The 19,989-nt window shown below is 34.9% G+C and overlaps 1 protein-coding gene across 6 annotated transcripts in view; it reads left to right on the top strand.

The window, feature by feature from the left end:
- tbc1d22a (TBC1 domain family, member 22a) overlaps positions 1–19,989 on the top strand; it is a 217,078-nt gene that overhangs the window by 28,951 nt on the left and 168,138 nt on the right. For all 6 annotated transcript variants that reach the window (XM_088645042.1, XM_088645041.1, XM_088645038.1 and 3 more), the window contains exon 5: positions 14,636–14,706. In XM_088645042.1, the coding sequence (XP_088501168.1) occupies positions 14,636–14,706 (71 nt within the window). The remainder of the gene's footprint in view (positions 1–14,635; positions 14,707–19,989) is intronic.

The raw sequence follows: 19,989 nt of genomic DNA, 5'->3' as shown, positions 1-19,989 counted from the left end.
TACTAGGGAACAAGTAATAGGTTTATACCATGCTGAAAAGAGAAGAAGAAGCCTGAAGAAGGGTCCACTGCCAAAATGTTGTTTTCTTTCTTCTCTTTTCAGCATGGAATAAACCTATTACTTGTTCCTTTGCAGCCTACGCATGCTGATGCAGCTACTCACCTAAACTACAAAAATAGTACTTCATCGTAGGTGTAGAATCCCTTTGAAAACCTGATTTCATATTAGAATAAGTTGTCTTGATACATCACGGAGATTCGTCTTTCGGATGGGACATTAAACCGAGGTCCTGACTCTCCGTAGTCATTGAAGATCCCCAGGCATTTCTCAATAAGAATAGGGAGTTATCCCGGTGTCTGGGCCACATTTCCCCCCTATGCCTTTTCCGTGGCCTCCAGAGTGCCCCAATGTAAGACTGGCTTTCACTTCCCCTGCGATGGACTGACACCCTGTACAGGCTGTACCCTGCTGGGTAGGCTCCGGCTTCCCGCGGCACTGTATGGTATAAAGTGGTTTGGTAAGTGACATGACATCATTAAGATGACTTCAAACATCAAATGGAGAGACGCATTGTACAGTGTTCCAGCTGCATCTGTTAGCCTGGTGTTGTGCATCTTGTAGGGCCTCATGGAGATGGTCATTCAGAAGACTCGCAAATTGTACCATAAGAAATACTGTAGGTAAACTGCCCAATCTGTTTTTTCTGAAGATGGTCATTTTAACATGCATGGATATAAAGCAGTAGGACAGGATTTATTTTTGCTTCTTGATATGATTTCATTGACATACTATTTCTGTGTATTGTTCCATAAGGTTAGACATACAGGAAAATGGAATAAGTCTTGTAGCAACAGTATGGGCACATTTATTCATGTTTTGTTTAGGGTAACTAAAAATAAATTTGATTAAAAGCTCCTTTTAACAATCCTTTTATTGAAATGCTTTGCCCTGGCAATGAACTGTGCAATCTTGTTTCAGATATTAAGTTAAAAATACAAGACAAAACAGCTGACTAACTTAATGCATCCTGGAGATGGGCAATATGATCATCTGTGTTATACATCTGTGCTCTTTTCATGACAGTATTAATATCTTGGGAAAGAGAATCATCATGCTATGGGTAAGACACTAGTCAGAACACATCTTTTAAAAGGGGATACATTTTATTTTTTGTTATGTTCTTAAATCCATATCTAGCTTATGTTAAGATCTCTGCATTTTTGGAACCAAACGATTTGTAGTCTAATTGCCAGGAATTTAAAAATACTGTGCTTTGAATTGTATTGTTTTTTATTTGTTTGCTCAAAAGAATTGCTGTATAATCTGTATTTGTAATTACCATCTGCTTCATATATTATTCCTCTTTTGTACTTGTATTGTATCCTAAGTACAAGAACAGCTTTTAATAAAGTAAAATGTTTCACTGGAAGTTAGAATGCTGAAAGAATTTTCAAAACAAATTTCTGTTCTTCACACATGGTGTCCTTACACAATGTTAACCTTGTAATGAATTTGCTCCAATGCATACTTGCCCTTTCTGTACTGTCCTCTTCATACCACCAAACCAACTTACTGTTCATGTTGATGCCTGTGTCAGGTTTGGTGGAATGCTGAAAATAAATGTAGCTAATTTTTTATTAGCCCAGATTAACTCATAAATAATTGGAGATATATAAGATTTTTCCACCTTGTAGTCCATCTGAAGTCTGAGGCTGAACAAGGCTGGAACTGATCAGTACTGGGATGGGAGACCTGTGAGGAAAACCATGTTGCTGTCCCTCTTGATGTGAATTTCTATGTGAATACTATTTCTCCGTATGTTGACACTGCTGTAGGAAGTGTTGTCCTTCAGATGAGATGTTAAACCGAGGTCCTGGCCATTTGGTCATTAAAGACCTTATGGCAGTTTTCAAAATAGTGTTGGTGTTGGTCTCTGACTGCGTTCCACTCCTGACTTTTGAGCTTATTAATTATTTAAATGATTATATTTACCTTTGCATTATGAATACAATGATTTATTAAGTTAATAGATTACCAACTAATAAGGAAAGTGTTTAAAATGTCATGTCATGAGGTCTGACTGTGTACTGAAACACACACCGAGTTAATATATATTCCACAATGTATATCTCTACAATAGTTACAGAAATAAAAATGAACTCATGTTGCATTATCATAATATTTGACATATGACATTACATCTTTAAACCACTTATGTCTTTATATATATAATATATAATATTATAATATAATATAATATATAATATATATATAATATAATATATAATATTTATATTATTTTATATGGTGGAATTATTATGTTTTAGTAAGACTAATACGTATTTAGTTATAACTGTATGAATAAAAATGCACAAATACTTTATATCCTTAATTAAATTTTAGACCAATGCCTTTAGATTGGTTTGCAAATGTTTTTAAGTTGAGAAGCTAAGTATTTACTTTATTCATACACATTTCATGGACATACAATCAGTTTGAAAGTAAATGGCTAGACTGTAAAAGTATTGGTCAATGTGTGTTGATTCTAAAAAAAATGCGAGGTCAAGTTTAATTGCTTTAGATCCACAGTCATATACTGTAGCATCTCCTTGTTGATCAATGTCAGAATCTGCCTGAAAGTTTGGTGAATCTTGCTCCAGTTATGGACATGAAGACTTTGTGTTGCACCCAGAACATATCCTTAGGCATGATGAAAATAAATATTAGCCTTTGTAGTAAAATCTATGTAGATTGGAGCTGAATCTACAATGTTTGTAAGAATAAGAACGTATGCAATAAGAAGAGGCCAATTGGACCATCTCACTGCCATGAGATGTAAAACTGCAATACTAAATGTAGTTAAATGCATTTAGTATTGTGACAGGTGGCTTGCAAATCTTTTAAATAATTTAAAATCGATTTATTGCAAATCACATAGAAATGAAACTTGTAAGTTTAAACTACAAACATACACTTACACTATGTTTGAGCCTTATGTATATCTTCCATCACATACAGTAGCTCTTGTTGAAGGAAATAATTAGATATTTCAGTCTTTTTCAGTATCACTTTAAAGCACTGTGCTCATTAACCAGTGCATAAATTTACAGATTTTACAGAACTTGACAAACCTTAAGTATGTGTTTGTGCAATGTTTGCAGTATCTCTTACTCTAATCAAGTACAGTTTCTTAGGTGCAAAGTCAATGATATTGAGCAGAGGTGATTTGCAATTAAAGCACATGCAGTGTTAGATTTTGATTAGCTTCCTACTGCATTGTGATATTTGGATAATTATTTTAATTTGGAAAGTGAAAAGATTTGATGGGTAATATGACTTACGTCTACTTTTTAGTAAATTGCTTTTGTGGTGTTTGGCACTCTGATTGCAGACTTTCCTAGTTCCTATATGTCTTCTGTTTATTTTTATAGATTACATTTCTGTTAATGTGTACTCTATCCACTCTATTGGGCAGTAGCCAGCAACTATTTTGTCACTTGGAGTACTAATTGTTAGTAGTAGAATATAGTATATTTGTCTACAATAGGTGGTTTGTGTGTTCTCCTCAGAGAAATACCCTATCTTTGCCATGTCAAGAGTATTTGTAAATGCCCCCCAGAATAAAAGTATATTAGTATAGTGCTTAATGTATTAGAATTTTTAAAATAATAATATTGTTTTAATAATTTTGGGACAAATTGTAAGTTTTTTAATTGGCAGACTTACTGGTCTGCCAAGCTGTTTGTGTTTATGCACTGTGTACATAAAACTACTGCTGGAAATGTACTGACACCCCATATGTTTAATTTGAAACTACAAATTTGGCACGTTTTAGATTTGATAACACATGCTGCTTGTATTTAAGCATATCTCATTAAAATGCTTTCATTTTTAAAGAGATGTATGTATAATTCTAAGGAGACTTGACAATTGTATTTGTGAATAGTGGTACTTCTAAGTAGAGATAAATAAGAGTAGGGCCTGTTTACATTCTTTCCATTGCTACCTGTGTGATGCACATAGTCCTTTACTTCTCTTGTTAAAATATGCATGCAGTTATTTGATAATCCTTTATCTTAGTTACAATAAACTTTGCATGTGAATAGTTCTGAATTTTAAATAAAGTTAAATTGGGTTGAATTACTTCAATTTGGATATAATGCGTTGTATAGAATTCTCTGGATTTTTCTTCTTAACGGAAAAAAACTCTTTAGACTGCAGTGTATAGAATCTTACAGGTGGTGTGTACTGAAACCATAGATGTTCCCTTGTGCTACAAGTATTGTACAGTAGATTTCCCACATACACAAAACTCAGCTTTATATCCCCCTTTTCACTCGATGCTGATTGACATTCTCTGCCTGTAACCATAACATATGCTTTGAGAAGTGAACTGAATTTCTGCATATATTTGACCTAAAATGTGATCAGATCTTCATCTTAGTCATAAAAATAGATAAAGAGAACCCAATTAAACAAATAACACAACCAAAGGATATACTTTTTCATTCATTTATTGATCCAACATTAAATGTCTTTGTTGGAAAAAGTATGTGAGCCTATGCTTTAAGTTACTGGCGTGACCCCCTTGAGCAGCAATGACTTCAACCAAACGTGTACGGTAACTGTTTATCTATCCCGCACATCGGCATGGAGGAATTTTGGCCCATTCCTCCTTACAGAACTGCTTCCACTCAGTGATGTTGGTGGCCTCCCATAACTCCCTGCTTCAGGTCCTGCCACAGCATTTCTATTGGATTATGGTCTGGACTTTGATTCGGCCATTCCACAACGTGACATTTCTTCTGCTTCAACCATTCTTTGGTAGACTGACTGGTGTGTTTAGGGTCCTTGTCTTGCTAAAGACCCACCTTCTGTTGAGCTTCAGTTCACGGACGGATACACTGACATTCTCCTGTAGAATTTGCTGGTACAATCCAGAATTCATAGTTTTGTCAATGATAGCAAGCCATCCTGGTCCCATGGCAGCAAAACAGCCCCAAACTATGATACTGCCACCACTGTGTTTCCCGGTTGTGATGTGGTTCTTATGTTGGAATGCAGTGTTTGGTATTCACCATACATACGTTTCTCATTTAAGTCACAAAGTTTTTTTTTTGACACATCAGTCCACAGAACATTCTTCCTGTAGTCTTCTGGCTCACCCAGGTGGTCTTTAGCAAACTTTAAATGGGCAGCAATGTTCTTCTTGGAGAGTAGTGGCTTCCTCCTCGCTATCCTCCCATGCACACTATTCTTGTTCAGTGTTTGCCTGATGGTGGACCCATGAACACTGACATTAGCCAGTGCAAGAGAGGCCTGTAGATCCTTAGATGTTACCCTGGGGTTCTTTGTGATCTCCCGGAATATTATACGCCTTGCTCTTGGAGTGATTTTTGTTGGACAACCACTCCTGGGGAGAGTAACAATGGTGTTGAATTTTCTCCATTTGTAGACTATCTGCCTGACAGTGCATTGGTGAAGCCCAGATTCTTTAGAAATTGTTTTGTAAACTTTCCAGCCTGATGAGCATCGAGAACTCTTTTTCTGAGGTCCTCTGAAATCTCCTTTGATCGGGGCATGGCATGTGTTCACAAACCTGTGTGGTGAAGACCAGACTTTGATAGTGGAGACTCAGGTTTATGTTTTTTAAACAGGACAGAGCCACCCAAACTCACACCTGATTGTCATCCCATTGATTGACACTCCTGACTCTTAACTGAATTGATAATTAACTGAATTGATAATCCAAGAGGTTCACATACTTTTTCCGACAGACATTTAATGTTGGATAGTTTTGATCAATAAATGAATGAAAAAGTATATCCTTTTCTGTTGTTTGTTTTATTGGGTTCTCTTTATCTATTCTTATGATTTAGATGAAGATTTTACCACATTTTAGGTGCAGGAAGTTAGAAAATTCTAAAGGGTTCACAAACCTTCTAGCACCACTGTAGGTGTGTTTTCCTTCAAATTGAAGAAAAAGTGCCAGATTTGGATTCTTAGTTGCATACTTAGTCCTGTATGTTTGTCTTGCAGGTTAACATGCTTCTGAGTTTCTAGGTGATTTTTAGGTGACCTCTTTCATAAAACAGGAATAACATTGAAGTTTTAAATATGTACTTTTAAGAAACATACACCTTGATTATGGGATATATGCTGTAATCTTCTGACAAATTAAAATGCTAATGGGAATCTATTCCAATCCATTAGTACACATTACACACCATTTATAACTTAAAATTGTATGGTTTTTGGACATTAGTTTTTACCTCTTGTGCAACAGAAATAGCCTATTCATAGACATCTTACAAAACATGTTGGATTTGGTTATTGAAATATTCTTGTTAAGATTTTTTTTAAACTATCCATTTATATTTTTCATATCCAGTTGGGAGTATTTTAAGACTTTATGGAAATATTGATTTAATATTACTGTAAAAACAGGCAGATTATTTTCTTGTGATTGTTTTGGAATTTCATAGTTTCATATTGGAAGTGGCACAGTGTGTTACTGTTGCGACAGGTGGAGGAACTTCAAGCTGTTCTTCTCTGCACACAGTCTGTTATCCTTTTTTATCATCATTTTACTCTTGGCTAGTCAGATTTTAATGCCTACCGTTTGAATACTTCATGGTTTCGGCCTGTCAACTGTTTCATTTCCACTTCGGTCACTTCTGTTCATTTTGTTTATAATCTGCACGTCTAAGACTGACAGACCTTTTCTTTCTTGATATTCAATGCATCTTCCAACACAACAGTTTCTCTCCTGTGGCTTAAATATTGTACAATAAAAATGTCTGAACAACAAAACCCCCCAAACCATTTTCCCTTGCATGTGGTGCAGTGGTACAAAGTAACTTTTCTTAACATCATCAATTCAAGGTTTTTGTCCAATTGGTCTGGATTTGAGAAGAATGTCTTCTTTGAATACCTTTATTAGGAACAAAAGCCATTAACTTTATTGTAGTGTGTGCTGCGGCCACACTACAGTAATTATAGTGGTATTTTATTTAGTTTTTTGTGTTGCTTGTGGTCTGTTGTACAGTTGTAAAATACACAAAGCGTGTATTTTAAAGTAATGAAAAAACAAATTCGAACAGAAGGGAGGCACAGGTGTTTTGAAATGCATGATACAACATGCACAGTTGTCGGACGTCTTTTGGTTTAATCTCCTCTGTCTTCTACTGACCAGGAAAACAATGCCAAGGTACCCAGTACTATAGCCATATGGTATGGAATTACCTTGAACCTGCAAAGTTTCCAGTGTTTGTATAGTTACTGTAGTTATGTGCTTGTGTAAAACTACAAAAGTATGATATCACAAAACTGTTATTAATATTCTGATATTTTTTTCCTTTTTTCTTAAATGTTATAGTTTGTTTTAGGTTACCCATGCTTTGAGTATTATTTTCAGAATATGTAATATCTATTAATAATTTACCATGTAATTGCTGTTTTTTGTATTAAAACATTAATTTTTCATGACACAGCGGAGTCAAAATTCATGTCACAAATGGAAATGACAGTATTCAGTTTTCTTTCTTTGAGCCAGCTATATTATTTTATGAAGTACAGTACTCGCAAAATTGAAATCAGAATTTTTCACTTTGGATTATTTTGTTGGAAAGGTTATAAGGTCTTCTGCAGTTGAAGTCATGTGGGCGATTGATTTGGCTAATGCTGGTTTCTTTTACTAATCACAAGTAAGACCATTCAAGATGTTAGCAAATGTACAAAATTCAAAAGTTGGTAATAAGGAAAAGTGAACAAAAATAATTATTCTAGACTTTTTTTAATTACTCACTATCATAAATGTTCCTATTGTCATTTGAAATGTGCAGTATTTTGCTTTATGTGACACAGTTTGCACCTTGTACAATAAATTATATAGCTCAAGATTGGGACAGTAGTACTTCTGGGATTTCAATTAACAATCTCCCTCGCTGTATTCCTTCATCTTCCATATTCCTTAGTTCCTCCCCTTGAGAGCCCTTTCTGTGTAGTGGAAGAATCAAAAGTGTGGAGACTTCAAATGCTCTATTATACAAACTCTTACCTGGCACTCCTGAGGTATCTTGACACTATTTATGCACAAGGACTGCTCTTCGGGTTATGCTGTAACTCTTATTTTTATTCTGCCTATAAAAGTAATGTTTGGTTGTTACAAATATACATATTTAATTACATCTGTTGGAATGGTTTACTTTTTATGTTTAGAACTAAGTTCTCTTGTTATTGTGTTTTCATTACTGCTTTTTATAGGAAAGTGTTATTTTTAATATTTTCAGCTGGCACATCAAGTTGGATCTCTTACCAGAAGCATTTATTTTATGCTATATCTTAACTTGTAATAATTCTCTATTAATAGAATTTCTCTGAAAATAGTTCCCCTATACAGGTATTCCAAAAAAGCCCTTATCCAGCAATATAACCTTTTAAATAACGTTTTTAGTTCTTTGACATACTGTAACTACAAAAGGTGCCTTATAAAGGTGTTAAAACTCTGCCAAGACTTTAATATTTATTAACTGTTGTAGATTGAACACTCCCATATGTGAAGGAGTTTAATGGTGACAAATAGGTTTACAAAGTAAAAGTTACTGATTGCATAAGTATTCACCCCCTATGCTGGTACTTTGTTGAAGCACATTGGACTGTTATTACCAGTGTTGTTATTTTTGAATAGGTCTCTACATGATTTGCACAGTGGGATGGCGTAGTTTTGTCCATTTTTTCTGGCAAAATTGTTTTAAGTCTGATAATTTCTTTGGAGATCACTGAATGACTGCAAACCTTGGCTATACATTTTCTATTGTTTTCATGTTCGGCAGGGATGTGGACCAGTGGTTATGGTTCCGCTAATCACAAGTTGTGGGTTTGAATCCCAGGTGAGAGACTGTTGTTATACCCTTGAGCAAGGTAGTTTACTTGAATTGTTCCAATATAATGCCCAGCTTTTCAAAAGAGAGCAGCTGAATTAGTAAGAATTATTATTTTGGGTCACTATTCTCAATTTCAGTTTGACCATTTTTGGATGGTCAAACGTTTTGGGTGATGTTTTGACTGTATTTTTTGCCATCTGTTTCCCCCACAATCCTGACATGCTTCCCAGTTCCTTCTGATGAGAAGCATCTCCATAAAACAAGGCTGCCCCTTTAATGCTTGAGAGTTAGAATGCTGCTGTGCTGGGCTTTCATCAAATATAACACTTTATTTTTAAACCAAAAGGTTTTTGTCCTCATCTTACTACACCATGAAACCACTTGTCTGCAGAATATTATATGTAGGATTTAAAATGACTCTTTTTCGGCAGTGGCTTCTTCTTTGCCACTCACCCACATACAGTAGGCCTGTTTTTGGTAGGGACTGGCATGTTGTCACGGTATGAACACTGACTCCTGACACACACGTACAATATTTTCCTTTCAAAGTCATTGTGTGCTTCATAATGCCACCCCTGTGCAGTTTCTTGCTTGCATGGTAGCTCAGTTTGGAAGGGCGGCCTAGGTGGTGTCTACTAAAATTGCCTGGGTACATTCAAGATCTTAATGATGGACTTAACTGTACTGACAGTTATAAATAAAATAACATTCTCCTAATCTGTGTTCTACCAGTTTTTCCTTGATTAGTTTTGGAAACTGCATCACTACCGAGTTGCAACTTAAAATTAATATCTATTGGAAATTGATAATATCTTCCCTCTTTTGGAAGTTTGAACAGATGTATTTGCCCTGTAGTAAGGTCAAACTGCTTTGACAGAGACAGAAACCATTATATTCTGTAAACTTTCAAACTATCCTTTTGCACCCTAATTGATTTGGGGTTGAATACTACTGCAATAGAGAATCTATATTAGAGAGATTAGTTAGATAACCTAATTTACATGTTATCAGCATATTATAGCCTTATCAGTTTAAAGTAGATTCTAAAATTGAAAAGTGTCATGATTAAGGCTTAGATGACAATCAAACCCTGCAAAGTGGTGATTAGTTTTGCAAGGCAGAACATACCAGTATTTTATGCTATGTGCTTCTATATATAAATTGTACCTTTATTGTGTCTTGGTAATTAAGAAGTGAATGGGATTCTAATGAAGTATAAGAATACTGTGGTTGTTTATAAAATTAAATGTTTTTTTATGCAAGTTTTATAGATTAGACTGATTTTAAAACGGAAACGTGGTTTATATCGGCATTAGCTAAAGAGTGTAGGGAGTTAACTTTCAATAGTTTAAGATGACCTGTTCTACTAAATCCCAGAATAACAGTTGTGAATGATTGCACAAAATGCACAAGCCTGATAGATTCAGCCTTCATCATTTCATATTGTTTGAAAACGTTTTTTGAGTTCTTGTTAACATCAGCTTTCATTTTGAAATTCCAAGTCTATTTGTAAAATGTTATTTGTCAAAAAACATCTGTTCTATGGAACATGAAATCTGGAGTTTTTTGTCTATGCACTGTGATTATTGCCATAAGCAATGAATGTGAAAATAAAATCAAATACTGTTCTTGTCAGATTTCTGCTTGCTTTTCAATTTGAAATGTTTCTTCTAGCACTAGAACTGGAAAAGATGTGTAAAGTGGTGGAAAATTGATTCAGCTTAATTCACTAGAAAAGCAGGTTTCTCAAATTTAAGGGATACTGGTGCCAGAATATGACTAGAAGAAAGCTGATAATCTTCCACGCTCTTTCTGTTTCTATAACAACCCTACACTAAAGCTGAACCCAGACCCAAAACCCAGAGCTTAACTCAATCCCAAAATTGATACTTGCCATAAACTCTAGCACTAGTTTCAAATCCAGCTCTCACTCACCTTAAAACACTGAGGTCTTACCCTTGACCTGTTAGATTTTTGAATAGATAAATTTAAAAATTCACGCAAAAGTACTCAGATGTGTTGCTTTTAATGTATGTGAATTTTACTTCCTGGATTCTCATTATGAGATGCAATAAGTAACACTGGTTCAAACAGTGAAGGAATGAAACAAAGGTATCATTCAAGGTTTAGGTTTGACCTTATTAAGGGAAAGCAAAATAACTAACCACAGCATTGAAACATAGTGATAGACCTGTTCAGTCATTCACATTGCACAACAAAATGATTTATTATAGCTTTCAGACCAGTACGTATGCTGTAGAAAGGAATGGTCATTTGGATCTGAGGTCATCTTTATATTTAGAATACAAATGATTTTTTTCCATACAGTTTCTAGCAAGAACATTATGATGTATTGTGCAACCCAGCTGCGTCCATTCTAGTAGTGTCAAATAAATGTATGACCTGTAGGAAGAAACACAGATGTTTTACACAGTATCTCATCGAATAGGTGAGGGTCTTTTCTTAAGGTCATTGGCTCATAGGAAGGAAAAATGTAAGTTTGTATCTGACTTTTCCGACTGTGTGATTAATGCCTCGTTGGGATATATAACAGATAGTTTAATTAAGCTCAGGGTGTAAGATTCATTGACTAATTTTTGTAGCTGACAGCACAAATGAGAGTTCAAAGGTGTGAACTGTGAAGACATCCATGCGTGGCTTTGTGGTTAATGAATTGAGTGCTTTCCTCAGAAAGTTCCACAGTGTAACCTGTGTTCATTAAAGGTGGCTTTCAATACGTCATTCTTTTACTGTTTTACATAGCTCTCTTTATAGATTAGTTTGTTTGCAGTTCATGCAGGTTGATTTTTTTCAAGCAAACTTAGTACATGCTAGTGACATAAGGACTGCTGCAATTTAAAGTTTACATGTAATAAATAATATACCATTCTTAAGGCACCTTGTGCATGTTTTTAGTATTTTAATGGTATCAGAAATATGCTATTACTGCGGAAATAAAAAAAAAACAGGAAACCAATTGAATAAAAGAAGCACTTAAAATATCATGAATGAGCAGTGCATTTAATACAATACTAGGTGTATTTGTCAGCACTGTATTCCTTTGTGGTTGTTGGTCTCTTTGTGGTTGTAGTTTTCTTAGGCTACAGAAAAAAAAGGTTTGTTATGTTCTCATTCGGATTGTAATATCTTGATATCTGTGGTGTGAATTTCATTTAAAATAAAATAGATCTGATGTACTGACAAGTTAATATTCCCCAGTACCTGCACAGAGCCCCAATGGCGCTTAATTACTAGATATAAAAGCTGGGAGCAATAATCTGTGAATACTGTCATAGGAATAGCATTACTACACAGTTAACCCTAATATAATAAACCATTAGTTTTCCACTTAATGGCTAGGGTGACTACAGAATAATGATGAATACCTCTTTAGGTCTGTCGGGACAGTTATACACACACTGCATAGTAACCAGGTAATAAATGCATCTTTCAATCTTTTAATCGATCTGTCTAATATGAAATAATTAAATTGCTTGTTTTTAACAAAAGTGTTATTCAGTTGCATAAATTGCATAAATTAACATGCTTCTTTGTAACATTGCCAACAGGAAATAATGGGTAAGGGTCAAGCTTGCCAAAGGTGATTTTATTCATACTCGTTCTTACCAATTGTTTCTCTAATTTTATCTCCTCAACGGTAATAAATAATATTATGAAAAATGAATTCAAGTAATGCAGGCAGCACAGTTGTAGCTCTGGGGTCCTGGGCTCGGTTCTGGACCGGTGGTGCTGTGTGTGTGTAGTTTGCATGTTCTCCCCATGTTTATGTGGATTTTTGCTGTTTCCTCCCACAGTCCAAAGACATACTAATAGGTTAATTGGCGTCTGGTAGAACTGGCCCTGGTGTAAGCGCGTGTGCGTCTGTGTGTGTGCCTTGCCGTGCACATGGTGTCCCATCCAGGATGTATCCTGCCTAGCTCCCATTGCTTGCTGGGATATGCTCCGACTCCCCTATGACCCTGTATTGGACAAAGTGGTTAAAAACGGACGAAATACTGTAATTTGAAATATTCAACACAAATCTTTTTAGGTAATTTCCCATGAATTTCCAGTATAACACTTGTTACAGTTTCGTTGTTTACCCATTTCAACCTAGTCAGTAATAGATGGGAGAGTTTGCATTAGGTGTGATTCGGCTCCTTTAAGATAAAACATTCCTGTACTTTGCATTGCTCCTTGTTTGAACAAGCAGTGTTCTAATTTGTTGATGTTGTAGAATATTTAAACTTAACCCAGGTGCCAAATACAATTTCCTAACCAGCTTTCCTTTTGATAGGAGCACACAGTCTTTGGTAGACAGAAAGCTACCAGCTTATACATTTTGAAGGTGCAGTAGGTACAGTATATGGGTTAGAGTTATGACCATCCTGAAATGAAAAGTCTGCTAGGTTAGAAACCATGAAGGATAATTGAGTAAATTATATAATGTGTGATATGAAAATATAAGGGTTTAATAATTTCTGAAGCACACAGGGTTTAAACATTTGTGGTTTTAACATTCACAGATTTAACTATTCATGAGTGAAGGTCATTGGAATAGAGTTGGGCGGCGATGTGAAAAATATTTTTTTTGTGGGACTGAGCTGTGAGGCTGTGAAGCTGCGAGGCGAATTTCAAATCTCAAGCGCTAGTTTTTGCGCTAGTGAGGGAACCTGGTCCTACCCATCTGTGAGTAAAGAGCACTAATGGAACAAGTGCAGAAAGGTTTGCGTGCTCTCCCAAGGCTTCTAATTTGATTGACAATAAATGGGCTAGAAGTTTTTATTCTTGCTGTGTGATGCCCTGCAGTTTGCAGACTGGAACTGTAAGGCTAGCTTTATCAAGTGACCAGCTGCACAGATGTAGCATTACTCTGCTCACCTTAAAACCTGGATTTTGCCTTGTCTGCCTTTGAAATGCAGGTCTGAAAGATATATTTTCTTCCAAATCAAGCCTGTTTCATCTGCGTTGAAGACTTCTTCTAGCCTATATCCCTTCTCACTGATGTGTTTCTCCTCTGAAAACACTGTGGTGGCCAGAGGATTCGTTAAATTACATTAATTATTTTAATCTTTTATTTGTGATAAATGTAAAATGTCATCTATTTGGAAGTTACGCATGTTTAATGGTGATTTAATGTATAGTTAATATGTTATGGGAAATTTAAATAAGGGGTGGGTTATTATAAACCGTGGGGATATTTGTGCTGAATAGATGTTTAGAATGTTGCGATCCTATTATATTAACACCAAAAAGTTATCTTTCTACAGAAATGTACTTAATATATGCTTTTTCAGACTTACTGTAATATAGCATAAGCAAAAATTGAAAATACGTTTTTAAGATTGAATATCATACACAGGTTCGGCACTCTGCATGGATGGTTAGGTTAGAGTTTAGTTCATCTTTCTAAAAAAGAAAATATTAGTACATATTTAATTATGTTTTATACTGTATCATATAAGTGAGCATTCTTATAGAATCAAGGGTAATAGTGCATTTCTAAGTGAAGATTATTTTTGTTCACTTTTAAAAATACAGATGAAAGGCAATACTATTATGAAATTTATAATGATAGAGGTTAGGACCACCAGTGATACTATTTAGAGACCGTCTAGCTGCAGGGCACAATGCCAAGCTTAATTGGAGAAGGTAGTAAGCTGTTTTTTACAACTATGTTTCAGTATGTCAATAGTGAGTTTTTTTGAACAATTTTATTATGTAATTAATTGCCCTTTTCTTTTTTTCAGATGAACTTAGGAAATTAAGCTGGTCTGGGATTCCAAGACAAGTTCGCCCAATAACATGGAAACTACTTTCCGTAAGTGACTAGACATTTTTGTAAACGATTTAGTAGTAGACTTTGGTGGAAATGCTCTTGAATGATTTTCTATTTCACATGTCCAAATTACATTCATTTGTATTTGTATTTAAAAGCATGACAAAGCTTTGGAGACATTTCACATACCGTTCAGTAATTAGGAAAACATATATCCACCTCTGTGTATTTCCTGTTAAGTAAAATGAGATCTGCAGTTCACACTCTACTAATTGTCAAGCATTCAGCATTCAAACTCACTTGTTCATGATCGTCTAAACCAAGCACTTTCTTTCCTGGTCGCATAGCTTCAATCGATACTACAGTACAAATTCCCTTCTTTCATAGATTTATTGTACTGCACGTTTAAAAGTTGTACACTTTACAGCAGTGTGCAGTAAATACACTGTATCATTTGTTAGAAGGTAGGATATCTCTCTGTTTGGCATATTACCTGTGGATAAAATTTGAACACTTTTTTTTTGCATTTGTGTGTGTTGTAGCCTATTTTTTTGTATTTATTTAAAGGTATAAAAGATATTTGGAACAGGAAAAAAATAGTGGGTTTAAAATGTGTGGTTTCAATTGTTTTAATTTTTGTTTGTTTAAAATTGTATTTTTAGTATTAAATATATTAATCCCCATAATTTATAGTATTGGATAACTACCTAATTTGTAATGGTTTTTTTTTACCTGTAAAGTGATTTATAAGGAATTCTTTTAGCAATCATGGCATTGCAAACAAATTGGACTATCTGAAATAATAATATAATAAACTTTATTTTATATAGCACCTTTAAAGGTGACTTCTCAAAGAGCTTAGTGAAATAGTAAAACATCTTTAAGTAACCACTGAAGATTCTGTACTTAAGGGTGTAAATGCAAACATTTCAACTGATTTGCTAATCAGCATTTAGCTTAATTTTTCTTGATTTTCAAAAGGTCAGTAATAGATGGAAGGACTGCGATGGGAGACTTCATGAAAACAGTTTTGTATTCAGAATATTTAGACCTATTTTTTATTAACTACTTTTTTTTAACAATATTTAATTATGAGCAAAATTTTGTAATGATAATGCCCCCCACAAACAGAATTAGTCTATTCAGCATATTTCTGATTTACAAGGAGGGTATGCAGTTTCTTTTGGACATGAAATTCTTATTCAGTGCTGTAACATGGCAGCTAAACACTGTGTTGTAGGAGTCATTAAAATTTTTGTGCTGGTTATCAGCATTTGTCTTTCCTGATGTTCCTTTGGTGAGCCCACTCAAAAATGGCTTTTTTGTTTCCCGGAGGGGATTTCTATTACAATCCTGTTGTGGGTTCACTGAACCTTTTTTATTAAGCACTTTCAATTCTTGTGTACTACAGAAGAAGTACTGTTGCAGTGCACAATAAGTTGTTGTATTACCAACATTCTGGTTTTTCACCTTCCCTACTCTTGTGTAGTGGTTTAGAGATGTATTTCCCTTGAATATCTTGTGTTGTTTTGTATAGGAATACATTAGCAGAGGATCATTACAATTCTGTAATTTAGTTGAAATTAATCAGTTCTAGCATTGAAGAAAACCTAGTGCATAGAGTAATGCGTATGATTTATTGTCACTTCTGACAATGTTTGGATACCAATGCCTGAATGTTGGTGAAACCTTGAAATCTTTGTGCCAAGATTCTATGTAGATTCCATAGACATACAAAAAATAGAACTGTTTACCTACAGTTGTTTACCTACAGCCTTACTGGTTCAACAAAAAAAAAACCTTGAGCAGTTTCATTTACTCCTTCCCGGCAGTGATTAGTGGTGCTAACAAAAGGAACAGCAGAAATGTCTTAGTTTTTTTTGTTCCAGTGCTTAAATATGCTGTGGTGTCTGTCTTGGGATGAAAAAAAAGTTGTGCACTTAATTGGGACTAAATCATTCTAAATAGCGTTTCCTCTAGAGAATTCAAAAAGCCTGTGGATCAGTGATTCCTTATGCATTTAACCTCAATTTACTGTTCAGAGCTTTGCATACAACAGCAGTTTGGCACTGCAGTGTATTTCAAAGACTGTAGCCGAGACAGTTTTCTTTCGTCTTTCAGATCTAAATCAACAGGGAATATTGAGTGTTTATTACAGAACAAGGCTGTTTTCTGATGGTAAAATACTTTCTTGCTAATTAGCTTTAATGTATCTACAGCTCAGCTGGTTAAATTCCTAGTGATGAAATTTGGTATTGCATTGGGAATTTGGATGGCTAGAATAATTCTGTGGGAATTTGCAGATTTTATTAATTAGGTTAAGTGAAAAACCACTGGACAAGAGTTAAGCAGTCTTTTATAGAAGACAAAAAGTATACACATTCATGCATTTTAAAACACCTCTATGGGAATATAGAAGAGATTAAACCTTCTCTAGAAATAATGAAAACTTTTATCTTGATGATTTTATCTTATGATTTCTGAGCTCTGAGGTGAACTGTTCCCTATTTACTAGAGAAGATATAGCTTACAAAAATAATTTTGCTCTCGTTTTCTGGTAGGACCCTCATATTACTTTTAACTGTATTAACTATTAATTATAATTATATAAATTATATAAACTTTATATTGACTATTGTTTGTTTTCTGTCTTTTGTTTTCACCTCATAGTTTCTTAAAAATTGATTTATGCTCACATTATGAAGGTACCTAGATTTATGTATGTGTAAAAAAACATTTATCTTTATGATGGATAGCTATTGATGAGTTAAGAAAGTATGATACAACTACTACTACAAAAGTAGTTTTGAGTATTTAATTAGAACACTTCTTATTTTGTCTTGGTACTGCTCCTGAATTCATTTAGGGTAATTGGATAAAGCATTAACTTATATGATGAATAATTATGCCAAGAGGAATGAGCATAAGAGGTAAAATGTAGGGTCTTTCAGGGTATCCACTGCTAGATTAGGCTCTGGCACAGATAGGAATGGCTGTAAATCATTTCTGTCTCATTTAGGTCTGAATGAATTGAGTTCACTTTGTCGTAGATAATGTCCCAGAAGGCTTTTTTTGTTCTAAAACATTTCTTTTGGGTTTAATACACACTTAATTTGTTTGTTTGGGTGAAAGTAGCCAGATGGAAAGTGGTGTTGAAGATAAAGGTACAAGGAATTTATAAGGGTACCCATTTGGGCATGAACTTCTGTGTTTTTTTTATATAGCTGTTGACAACTGAAAACCATGTCTTACATTAAGGCAAGGATGTTATTTTTTCATTTTTTTGTGAATTATGTTTGATCTATCATAGAGATGTCCTTTCTGTATTGTTCCTTTTTATCATAATATTTACATGTTTAAAAAAAAAAAAGAACACATTCAGAGTGCACATTCAGATCATTGTATGTCATTCAAGTCATTATAAGCATATACAGAGTTAAGTATGGTTTGGATGAAAAACACAGGGAAACTCAGAAATCTTGACTGGTTAATGTATTGTACATACAGTATATAATGTATGTACAGTATGACATTAAGTAAAACATGTTTGCTGTCTACATTTATTGCCATGAAGCAATTCAAAATGTATTAAGCAATATAAATAGCTTCCATTTGTACAGCACTTCTCATCCCAAAGAATCCCAAGGTTCTTTGGATGTATAGTGCCCCCCACATATATTTATAAGCCAATGAAGTAGGAGCAATAAACATCAAAATCAGAAAAAAATGTATCTTGCTTAAAATATCTGAAAATGTTATATAGTAATCTTAATAGCACCTTTATACTTTTTGGATTCCTTTATTGAACTGACATCTTGAGTTTGAATCACAAATGTTCTATTAGGTTGAGGTCTGGAGATTGAGATGGTCATTTGTGAACATTTATTTTGTGTGCAGCTAACCAGTCCATTGTTAATTCGGATGTATGCTGTAGATCCTTGGCATGTTGGAATGTCCATTTCTGACTAAACTTGAACTTCCTGGCAGATAGAGTCAGGTCAAAATATCCTGGTTTGTACTGGAGTTCATGATTTCCCTTATCTTGACAAGAGCTCCAGGACCTGCAAAGGCAAAAGCAAAAGGCATTTCTCACGTTTTCTCAACACGAGTTTCATATTTTTTGTGGAAAACCATTCTCATTCCCAATTCGTTCAACTTTCATTTCATCTGACCATAAGACGTTGTTTTGATTGACATTCAGACCCTTAGAAAGACTTCTTTCTTTGTAACACAGATGTACAAACTACATTAATGCAGGCGACTTTGAATGACAGTTTCCAGCTCTTTGTATCCTGAAGTGTGGGGCACAGTGGTTGTCATTGGTGCTTCGCAAAACTGGGTTCAATTGCAGACCTGGGCTATTACCTCTGTGGAGTTTGTATGTTCCCCCCATGTTTGTGTGAGTTTCCTCCGGGTGTTCTGGTTTCCTCCCACAATTCGAAAACATACTTGTAGGTATGTTGGCTTCTGGAAAAATTGGCCATGGTGTGTATGTTCGTCTGCATCTCTGTCAGCCTTGAACCATTACTTACTGAACTTTGGCTCCCCCTCAACCTTGAATTGAATGACAGTCCAAAAAAGGGATAGGTGGAATTATCCCAAAGTGCCGCTGTGTGATGGTGATCTCCAGGTGCTCCTTTTGGATTTATAACTTTTGGAGGTGCCTCTCAAAGCACTTGTTCTACAGCTTGTGGTAATATCACCATTCCCAGCAAGTTGCCACTATGTCATTGGCTTTTAAAATGGACACTATAGTATAAAGTGGTAGATTCAGTTCTTTTTTCTGTGAATTCTTTCATAGCCATCCTCCAGCTTGTAGAGTTCAATGACAATTTGCCTGTAGTCTTCAGAGACGTCTGTGACCTTCACTATGATGATGCTGCTACTACTGAATGTCTTCCGTGTATTACTTACATTTATATCTTCGGTAAACAGGAAGCTTCTATGGAAACCTTTTGGAAGCCTCTATGCAGTTCTGTTCCCATCTGTATATGCACGTTCCCAAGACCAGAATGTAATTGCAGATGTGTTTTTGTCAAATTTTATTTGAAGAAGAACAAATCCTCTTATTTTCTGAAAATTCAGTGATTTGTGACAAGTATGACTATGTGTGGTGCAAATTTAAATTTAACCGGATTTGATAAACTGACGCATATGAATATAAAATAAAAGCTCTGTGTAATGTGGTTATGGTTACATTATAACATTATTGAGAGACACATTCTCCAATCTTTAACTCACTTTGCTGTATGATGTTTTTTGTTCCCATTTTGTTCCATTGTGGGTATGAATAGATCTGGACGGTTATGTATGAGGGGATGCTAT

The sequence above is a fragment of the Lepisosteus platostomus genome, chromosome 9 (assembly GCF_059453375.1).
Source record: "Lepisosteus platostomus isolate fLepPlt1 chromosome 9, fLepPlt1.hap1, whole genome shotgun sequence".
Lineage (NCBI taxonomy): Eukaryota > Metazoa > Chordata > Actinopteri > Semionotiformes > Lepisosteidae > Lepisosteus > Lepisosteus platostomus.
The sequence above is the reverse complement of the archived record's forward strand: the minus strand, read 5'-3'. Positions and strand labels throughout refer to the sequence as shown.